At 27.4% G+C, this 11842-nt stretch overlaps 1 protein-coding gene across 1 annotated transcript in view; it reads right to left on the bottom strand.

The window, feature by feature from the left end:
- The window catches only part of LOC100164672 (zinc transporter ZIP8), a 35176-nt gene extending 23334 nt beyond the window's left edge, over window positions 1-11842 (bottom strand). Inside the window, exon 1 of the mRNA XM_001952755.5 lies at window positions 11234-11842. Within this exon, the coding sequence (XP_001952790.2) occupies window positions 11234-11422 (189 nt within the window). The 5' untranslated portion in view covers window positions 11423-11842. The remainder of the gene's footprint in view (window positions 1-11233) is intronic.

Here is an 11842-nt window from a genome sequence, read left to right on the forward strand (position 1 = left end):
GATACCATCTAACTTGGGGTAAAATAAGGGTTAAAAGGGCCAAACATAATACTAAAAATGAAATCTATGATACCAGTTTGTTTTCTAATTTCTAGAAAAAAAATAACACTAATATTTAAAATAATAAAAACTTAAGGAAAGGAATTAGCTTCTTTGTAAATACAATTATGTACCTACTAGGTACTCTTTTATAAATAGTCTAGATTACAGTGACGTTAATTAGTTGGACCCTTTTTTAATTTCGCTTATCATGGCACGAGAATAGTGGCAATATCTATGATATGACATTGAAAAGTAACGATAAGTCATCGTATTCCAGAAAGAATACTTTGCACCGAGCTCAGTTAATACCATTGACTTACTGTCAACATTTTTGGATTGTTTTTGTAGTTGATTATAGAAAATCACAAACTTATCTGTACCTAAAAATCTTTAGGTAGATACTATACAATCAGAAATAATATTTTAGATGCATTTGGGTTTGATTACCATTGTTTACCATATTATGGTCTATGATTATTATTGATTATGTATTCATCCAAACAATTATTTCGTCAGTAATTTGTAAAACTTATTTAGTAGTTTTTGTAATTTTTATATAGCTACAATTGGTATGAAATATAATAATATGTGAAAACACTTAATATTAAAACAAATAGGTAGGTACTAACACAAACAGCAGTATTTCTCAAGTGCTAATATAATATGCAATTCTGACAATATCAATATAGTCAAGTTAATATAATACTTAATAATGTAAATGCTACATCCCACTCGTGAAATATTGAACAATTCGTGAAATGGATAAACGTCGGTTGTTCTGTATACTGTTTTAAATTTATAAAACATAAATAATAACGATACTTCAAGTTATTCTGAGCTTTTATAAGTTTTAATTATTAGTTAAATACTAAATATTTTTTTTATAATATATGGATAAACAGGAATATTAGAAGTCATTGATGGTATTATATTATTGTTGATCTTAAATTTCAAAACAGCAATGTATTATAAAATATAAGCCAAATTATTCGAAAACCAATCAATTCACCTAGGCTATTATTAATGTGACTCATGTGGTTAATACTTAAAACATAAACGCGGCTAGAGAGGGGGGTTATCTCTCCACCAAATAACCCAAAATTCAGTGGCATATCCAGGATTTTAAAATGGGGGGGGGGGGGCGACAAAACCAAAATATTAAAACAAATTATTTAACAATTAACAATAGTAATTTATTTTTATGTTGTTTCATTGTTTTATGGGGCCAAAGGGGGACATGACCTACAGGACCCCATGCGGCCATGCCACTTCCAAAGCCCCTCAAGATAAATTAATCTTTGAACTCGTATATAATATAAATTTAAAATTAATAGGTAAATAAGTTTGAATTTACTTCATAAAAAAAATTAAACGTGAGACATAGATAAATTATATTATTAAGTAAATCCTAAGCTATCCAGTGCTTGTCGTCGTGGTGGTTAAACTTATTATAAATTAATCTGAAATCGACACTTACACTGCTCTCTGAACTATTTCGTGGTCGTCTAGTTCAGATATTGATCAGTCGTACTTCATCCAAGCAGATTTTTAACAATATTGGTTAGACAGAGATTTTGTTCTATAAGTATTTAGTAATAGCGTACCTATATTGTGCACGTGACGAACAGCTGTTTGGTAAACGTAAAAATGAGTTATAACGTGATAACGTGATAATTATTATCACAATCACAATACCACGAAACATTAATGTGCCTATTAATTTTATCCACTTCTGCATGCCATAATAAATTACATAAAAATATTATTTACTTATAAAATATTAAGAAAAAAGCTGAGTTGTTAAAAATTCGACGATTAAATAGAGTACCAACTATTTTATTATTTTTACATATAATATATAACTTTGTTTTGGTCGAAAAGTGAATCGGCCGAAAAGGGAAGGGTACGTTTTGGCCATACCCTGTTTTACCACTAACCCCAGTTGAACAACAAATGTATTGTTTATCAGCAATCAAACATATCAACTATATTTATACAATCCACTAATCATTCTTATTCGTGTTTACTATTCAAGTATTAAACTTTATATACCTAGGTAAATACTGAATTTGAAAAATGTCCTATGAAAATCGATACAAGAAATGGACAAGACGTGTATTGCGAAGAAAATGAAATTATAAAATATGATTAACGATCGAACAAAGCCGAATCTATTCATGTGAATCCTTTGGTTCGACGATTATTCATATTATATTCGAACACGCGCCACCAACTGCGATATGGTATAAAATCCATATAGAAATAGTAATACTCAATCTTTTCCACAATCAATCAGAATTAGCAATGGAATAATAATTACAGTCTGTAGAAGATATTATATCATTAGCCGCACAGAGTATGTGCTTTTTTTATAGGCGAACATTTTCAATTGATATTACAATAGTGTAATAAAATGCGATTCATTGGTAGTGAAAAAAAAAATTAAAAATAGGAGAAAGACGTTTTACCCAATAGTCAGTTTCGGTATACGAATAATAATAATTCTCTAAACGTCTATATAGGTAGTACTCCACAACGGTTCGCTGCTGCTGTATATAATACTAAATACAAAAACACATTATATTATAATAACAAAATCCAAAAATCCCGTTGGAATCGTATACATAGGTACTTTCTCTATTACTATGCCTATACTAGAAACTGGCCCCATGTAATTCTTGGAATTAAAGTTCATATTGACAAACTGGAATTCTTTGGTAGTCGGAAACAGCGTTAAAAAAACCGCCTCCTTGAAAATACTTAACATAAAACTGCATTGCATTATGCCTTGCTGGGCGTTGAACCACAATACCAAAACAACCTCACCTACCTTATGTCCTATGTTACACAAAAAAAAATCAAATCAAATCTACTTAAGATAAACTTGAAATTTATCACCAATTATCGAATATATTAGCCATCTTACAAAGAATAATACAAACAAAAACACACCAAACTCCACGCCTATAATATTACAAAATCAAACAAGAAGGCATTTTATGAAATTATCTTGAAACACTTTTATTTACCTACCTAGTTATAACCTTATCGAACTGTAAGTATAGGTATTAGTATAAACAGTATATTTGTAAAACCGTATATTTAAAGTAATAAAGTATGTTATAATCAGTATATACTTCAAATGAAAATAAAAATTATTTTGAACGTACCCACTTTTTCTTCGGTTCTTTCAAAAATGTAACACAGTATTAATTGACTAATATTTAACTACCTATTAAAGTAATTCAAATAAATAAGAAATAACAATTTAAAACAGTAAAATATTAAGAAAACGCATACTGCAATATCATGACGTTATATTCGGATATTCCACCTATTTTTGTATAGGTTAGACTTTACAGTTTAAAAATTATAAAAATATCACGCTATTTTATTTTCCAATAAAATTTTAATTTGGATCTTGTACTTCCATTGCTATTAAAATTATCAAAATTAACACCTGCAGTCTATTTGTAGTTTATTGTTAATTTTTAATGGTATATTATAATAATAATTGCAATAAAAATCGATATCAATTCTAAATTAAATTTTAACGCTATAAACTATATTACATTATTATATACATATATATTTGTGTATAGCCGTTCGAGTGATATAATTTGAGGTACACTTGGACTAATATCAAACAACTCACAATAGGCTTCTGCCATTGGCCAATTTTCTACTCAAAATTATTCCTCTCTGCGTGTCGATGCCTATACCATAATATTATCTATTATCCGCTATTCGATGGCGTTATAGACATTGCTGTGCGTGTACGATGCCCTAGGTAGGTGTTGAGCGGCCAGTGGATGTACTGATGGCCAACAATATATTAACCTTGAACTCGACGTAGGCCGACAACAGCAATGTCAAAAACGACACAGAAAACATGGCAAGCCGATGCATAATAATATTACCTATACACGAAGAAATTTAATGTGAGGTGCGGGGTTTTAGGGGATTTCTTAGAAACACGAACCGCTTGTAGATAGGATTGTATCACTTTTCTACAAGTAATATAATAACCGTTTCATCCGTTTCACTGTGTGTGAATAATAATATATTGAATCACAGCAAAATGTTAGCTGCGGAATAATTATATTCGGGAAATATTTTCTAATTACCTATAATAAATAGATAACTACGGGTGTAGCTAAACCATAAATATTTACATTACTTATTAATAATTAATATCAAATCGTTTTATCTATACATCTCTATTATGCATTGTAGGTACATTATGTCATTATATTAAATTATACAACCTACTACCTATAGACCGTTATAACTACCAACAGTGTATTAAAAGTACAATAATAGGTACATCAGTACCTATACATGTGACATTATAGATTTTTAGTTTGTTTCTCGAAAACCGAGTATAATATACACATATTATAATAATATGGTGATTTTAAAATAACATAACAGTATAATATTATACAATATTAAACATTGGATTGTACTTAGGGGGAACACAAAACATAGTATAATCTAATTATTGCGTGGCGAGCGTGTTAAATACAGGAATACATTGATACTAATGTACAAGCGCCATACCTACTACAGAATTCTCGTAAATTTAATATTTAATCCTAGAAGAACGAATTTTTTTCTAATGATTTCATTAAATCTAAATAATCTAATAGTTAGTATAATAAAAATGACGTCAATAATAATAAGTCTAACTTTAAATTACTAATTCGCTATATCTGTAACATTATAACGTCCTCAAAAATAATATCAAATAGTAAAATAATATAAGCTACCTATAATATACTATAGGTACATTAAAAAAAAATGTAATCCACACAATTTATTTTATTATTTTTGTTATTATTGAATAACCTAAATCATTATTAACTGTTTATAATAAAGTTATTCAGTTATTGTATATACCAATTTGAAAATAAAGCTGTATCATTATAAATTAAAATTATTAATTATCATACAGAGATACTTACGAACAGGTGAGTCAAATCAAATTATAAAAGATACTTAATATAAGAATGTAGGTACATGTTATTTCCCTTCACATTTCAGTTGATTATGTACTATTTAGGTATGGCTTCAGTACAATAATTAATATGTAGCTATTATTATTATATACCTACACAATAATCTTCATATAATATTTAAAAGCCATATAGAAGGCTTATTTGAGTAGAATTATTTTCCATTTCCCTTTTCAAATACTTTTGTTTATAATTTGTAAATTATTAAATTCATGCGAGTTATTACGACCATATTTCAAAAGCAAATTATACCTTCAAAATACACAAGCATGTGTCATATTATATTGTTATAAATTTGAACATGATAATTATTATCAAGGATAAAAATTGATTAGGTATGAATGGAATTTGATAAGCCCAATGGTGGTTTAATGATCTTACCTTTAGGTTGATAAATGAATTAATTCTAATAGGCATTCAAGCTAATCACACAAAATTAGAACTGCTAAACGTACATTTTGGTATATTATGCATTAGTAAGACGGAAATAACAAATCCGGGTACCTACTACAGTACAACGTCCTCTTAACTCATAATAAAAATATATTATTCAAATCATTTGAAGAAAACTAAAAAACACTTTTTTTGTAAATAAACTTAACTAATAGATTAATTAACGCCTCTTCAAAATGTTGGTAGATACATAATAATATTAGATATAATAATTTAATTAGGAAAATTGTTATAAAGGAAAGTTAGGTTTGGAAAAACTATCAGGGTTTCCAACCTAACTCTCAGCCTGATAGAATTGTATCAAAATATATACATTTTAATTTTTAGGTTTTTATGTTAGTAATAACATATAAGGAAGTAAGGAAGTATTGAAAAGTTACATTTAAACCAATTTATATCAATTTATAAATACCTAGTTAGAAATCTTTCAACTTACATACTATAGTACTATGACAGGTATAAAGTAAGATAAGTATAAAGCGCACGTAGGTACCTCCTAATCACAGGTTAAACCAATTATTTTAATGTGTATCTCACGAAACAATGCTTTTATTTTTACTTTTTTTTTGCTATGTAATCATAATTATAATTCAGTCTGATAAAATATTTGTGTATAATATTATAATATGTGTTTATAGGTATGAAAATTATTCAAATCTATAAAATATTTTAAGTACCTGTACTACAGTTAGAACTACATTTTTATAAAAAATCTAATTATTTAATCGGCAATTAATTTATTTTATTTTATTTTTGGATGCAGAAAACATTTTTAAAATTGTAGATATAATATAACAACATGAATTCCGTTTTTATTCCAAAATAACAAAAACTAATGTAGTAGGTACCTACTTACACTGTACAGGTTTAACGAATCAGAATTTATTAAGTTTATCAATGTATCGTCATGACGAGGTATCTATTTAATATTTATATGGGCTTAAAATTGTGTAGTAAAGTTAATATAATAAAATTGTTTTTCGTATTACAGTGTAATTATTAATGTAATTTATAAATATGAAGAGCTCGTGCATTTTATAAAATGAGTGTTTGTCGTTAAAACGGCAAAAATAATAGACCAAAGGACAATATGCTTGTAAATAATGGATTATAAAAACATTAATAGGTACGCGTTTTATATGGTTCAATAATACCTTTATAATATTATTCGTATAAAACGCTTGAAGTATGTACCTATTCTTAATGTCTTTCTATAATATTAATGAATATGTGACAATAACCTTGCCACCATCAAATAGGTAGGTGCCGTAAAACCGGGTGAATAGAAACTGATGGATGAATAGAAACAAAATCAGTGTTTTGCTCGATGTCCCCACGATCGAGTTTTTCATATTATCAATATTTTTAATTTATATTATCGATTGTCAAGTAGCGTAGTTTTCAAATAATTAAGGATTATTATTTTATTGTTCCTCCATTATAGCCAAACATTGATAAGAAAATCGTGAATTTTTATAAAATGTTGTTTCTATTCAATCTCTTGGTTTATTATTGACATATTTTCAAGAATTCATTTTGTTGTATTAATATGTAAAAAAAAAAAAAAAAATTGAAATGATATTGTATTTTTTAAAAGTGTTTCTATTCACAATTGAACAGGGTGAATAACAAATCATATTGTTTCTATTCACCCATACATGAGTATGAATAGAAACAGCATACTTAAAAATAAATATAAAATCTGTTTTGAAATTTCTGTTTTTTTAATTTTAATGATTGTATTGCGTGTTTAAAGACTCACATTTTAAGGTATTAATACGCTACTTTGTTATTTCCATTCCAAAGTTATAAGCTTTTGAAGTTGAAAAGTGTTTCTATTCACCCGGTATTAATATGGAGCATTAATATTATTTATAATTAATTAATAATTAACAAAAAAAATTGACTTAAAAAATGTTGAATCAAAATTTAAAAATTAAAGCGACAAACCTTTCATCAGATACATTACATACGATTGGTAAACGTCTCTTAAAGTGCAATGAGTAAAAAATTTAAATAGCCAGTTTAGGCGTCTATAAACAATTAATAATAACATCTGATTTATGTAATTTATATCAGATCTAGCCTTAAATATTAAAATATAACGGCTGACTATGCATACCGGTGAATATATAAATATCTGACTTACAACCAAGTGCATTTAATAAATACACAAATCGTTGGTCGATATTATAAAATATAAAATTATATAATTTATATTAAATAAATCATAGATTGTAATAATATTGATGTTTTAGAAATATATAGTTGGTACACAATATAAAACGGACAAATAATACGCTGTCCTTTGATTACAGAAATTATTATTGTTTATACTTCAAAGTTAAAATTACTTTAATGTTATAAGTCAAAACAATAATTATCAATATATTGATAATTGAGGTATAGGTACTTTCGAGTGACAGTGCCGATGGTGATGAGATGAGAATATGATAAATATATTTATATGTAAGATGTTATATTATGTAAGTGATCTATTTAAAGTAAATGACAAATAATATATACTTGTGTCTAAAATCTAAATATATCTAAGAACTTTATATAATACTCTACACTCTACAGTAGACTCGTATAACACATTCAAATTCGACTTAATAAAAAATTAACATAAACGTCATCCTTTATAAATTCTTTAATGACGGCTATTATTATTATACTGTTACATTAAATTGCAACTTTAGCATACTATTATTAATTTATAGTCACTTTTTTCTAACCATAAAAACAACAATTTCATCTTTTAGGTACCTATATGCTCATTATAGGGTTTCTATTAAGGGTCCCGGTGCCAGTTTTTCAAATTTTCCACAATTCTATAAAATTTGAAAATTAAATTTTATATTTTAGTTGCTACCTCAATTATAAGACTTTTCCACTAATCTACTACCCGATAACTATTAAGGGGTGGTTGATAGGGTGTATTTTATCGAAAAAAATTGTTTTACGGGAATAACTCTCAAGCTTTATAGAATTGTCGGATTTTGATGAGTATTTTTTTATCTGAAAGAAGAAGACTTCCTACAGCCCGCATCGATCTCTGATTTTGTATTTTATTTCAAATAATTGTATAAAATAATTTATAAAAAAAGCTAAAAATTGTCTTTTTTTTAAAGACTTATAATTAAGTTTGAGATGAAAATATCGAAAAAAGGAGTTCGATGCGGTCTGTAGAATATTCTCCTCTATTAATAAAAAAAAAAATTATCAAATTTGGTTAACTCTACAGGGCAGGATCATTATTCCCGTAAACCGTGTTTTTGAGGTCAAAATCACATTGGCACCGGGCGCCTTAAAATTTAATTACAACATCATATATAATATTTCGACTTACACAACATGTAAATAATTTGAACTTTTTTATAAATTGTATGTTCATTGACAGCAATAATTTTAATTTTTAACTCATACAATACCTAAGTATGAATAACATCCAATTCAAATATCGTATAATTACTAATGGATGTGGGGCTACAGACATCCGATAACCAGCAATCTTATACAAACAATAAATTCATCATAATATTAAAGTTAAATACTTGACATAACAATTCCAATGAAAACAACATACAACGACACGTTAACTTTAAAACCAAACCAAAAAAAATACAATTTTCGAAGTGTACCTACAATTGAAGGCCCCTGTGCAATAACCGGGTTAAATTGTTCAAGGTGACCATTTGAAAATGTATTATCTCATTAATGACTCCCATAGAAAATAATTAACAATGTTTATGATAACTCCGAAGAAAGTAATCGGATTTGTATAGGAATACATTTATGCGAAATAATAAAATAAATAACTCCAAAAACAAATTTGAATTTTTCAGTAAATAATATTGTACGGTATTTGTCACTCTTACAATATTCAGCTTCTAACTATATACTCATACATTTGGTTATAATATTTCTGTTTCGATATAACGTATTATTATATTTTTTAGATCCACTCTATTTTTCTGTCGAGAAGTAGTGAAAGAGCAAACCTAAACAGTTCGTATAAAATCCTATATATTTGCACGCGCTATAATATACTCGCAGCATGCTATACATCTACAATATTATATATAAAAAATGTATAATGTTTATGTACGTTAATATAATAATATAACCTTATGTGCTCACACCTAGGTATAATATACACAATATTATATTGTATGTATTAAAAAATGCGATATTACCATTTACATTTCACATAGTGACACAGACTGTAATATCATATTGTTTATAGGTACATAACTATATGTTAAAGCAAGTGAAACGAATTCCTACATTTGTGTCATTGTTAAAGATGTTCTCCCGACCACTTACAGACATTTAAGATTTCCTTAAATCGTATTTATAGAAAATATAATATAATATAATAATAATATATTAATACGCGTGATTTTTTAATGAACATTACTCCTTTCGAAGACCAAATATATTGTACTAAATAAAAGTTGTTTCTCATTATTTTTATTAGGTATAGGCAGTTTTTACGTTGATGTACTATTAAAAAATCTAATACCTACCTAGTTACATTCTTATAAAAATAGATTTATTTATTTTAGTTAAAATACCATTGTGTTGTTATTTCTGAATTTGGTCTAAATTATTCCTATTTATGTAGGTAGATATTTTATGAGATGTTGTTTAAGGTTATTTCGTTAAATTTTCAGCATTTAGTTAGGACGTGCTTTGCCGTTTAACTATAACGCCGAACATATCTTCACTCCAGAATCCGGACAAGTAGCTTTACCTGTCCTATAAACCTACGAAGATTTAAGGAAATGCAGAGAAAATAATATCTGAATAACCATCGCAGTAAATTTAAATATTTACTCTGCTTCAATACCCTAGAGGTGTTACTTACCTACGTTTATAAACTTAGTCGAACTCGATTACTGTAATATATCAGATGATAATATACAATGATGATTTCTATAATGGTTCGATTATAATAACCGATTATTAATATTTAATAAATAATAATCCTAATGATATATAAATAATTATAATAATAATATTTGCGACATCAATTCTTATCTGTCAGCTGTATAATATACAATATACCTACCTATACTATTAATGCCTCTGCTTATTTTAAAAAAACGTAGTTTTCAATGTAAAACTCAAGTATTTACATCGTTATAGATTTGTAAAACAAAAAAAAAGTTATAAAGAACAAACAAAATACAACAAAAAAATAATTTAACCAAGCTATTATTAGAATATATTATATGAACTTAAAAAGGTCGATGATTACTTTATAGTTTTATAAGTACTATTTTGTTTGTATTCTGATATATATTTAAAACATAATACCTATTGAAGATAAATAAAACATTACTCATTTGATATTATGTTAAGTGAAATTTTTAAAATTTAAAACACAATTATTTAGGTATTATACAATTATGTTGGTAATAAACGTTTGTAACCACGTAAAATCATTAAAAATAAATACATTGTCTAATAAATAAAATATATGTTTAAAACAATGTCTATAATAATCGAATAAGCACTTGGACATGTGCTACTATTGTATACAATAGTACAATACTATAGGGTATCCATTAAAATTAATCATTTGTCTCGGAGACCTGCTGATTTGTCTATAGTAGGTACTAGGTACTAGGTAGGCTATATATAGGTATAGTGGTGATTTTTTGAAAAATAAATTGAAATATTGTAGGTATATTAAACATGAATCGACTCACTCTCGACTGAAAGACGCAAAGCCTTGGATTTCCCATAGAACTGTCCGTAGAGCCGTCCATTTCCGTGCATGACGGCGTCAGAGACCACACTTTTCGCCAGCAGTTATCCATCGCAATCGGGTCGGCCGAGCATGTATACCATATCAAAGAAAACCCAAAGATCACTAACGAGATAAAAGTTGATGCCATTTTCCAGTAATATAAAGTATACAAATATATGTATGTTAGTGGGGAGGCGATGTAAGTAGATTTTTTTGTTTTGGAAAACGTATAAACTTGTAAACTTATTACAGACGTGAGGAGCCGCGGGCAGTGGAATACAAAACGGTTAAATAATACGGTGGTGAATAACAACAACGTGTGTCGTGTATACGGATTGGTAGGTATGATGACTGCGTAAATATTATATATAAATATATATATATAAAAGGTTTATAGTTTTCAAAAAGAACCGAATCTGAGCAGATATGCCAGTACAAATTATACGTATACTTATGCAGCGGCGATGAATTAATAATATTATTATTAAGATTATGTTATTATTTCGAATCGGACCGTTTTGTGAGCCGTCTGTTTCCTTGGTGACTGGCCATAACTAACTGAGTGCAT

This window comes from Acyrthosiphon pisum, chromosome A1, assembly GCF_005508785.2.
Source record: "Acyrthosiphon pisum isolate AL4f chromosome A1, pea_aphid_22Mar2018_4r6ur, whole genome shotgun sequence".
NCBI lineage: Eukaryota > Metazoa > Arthropoda > Insecta > Hemiptera > Aphididae > Acyrthosiphon > Acyrthosiphon pisum.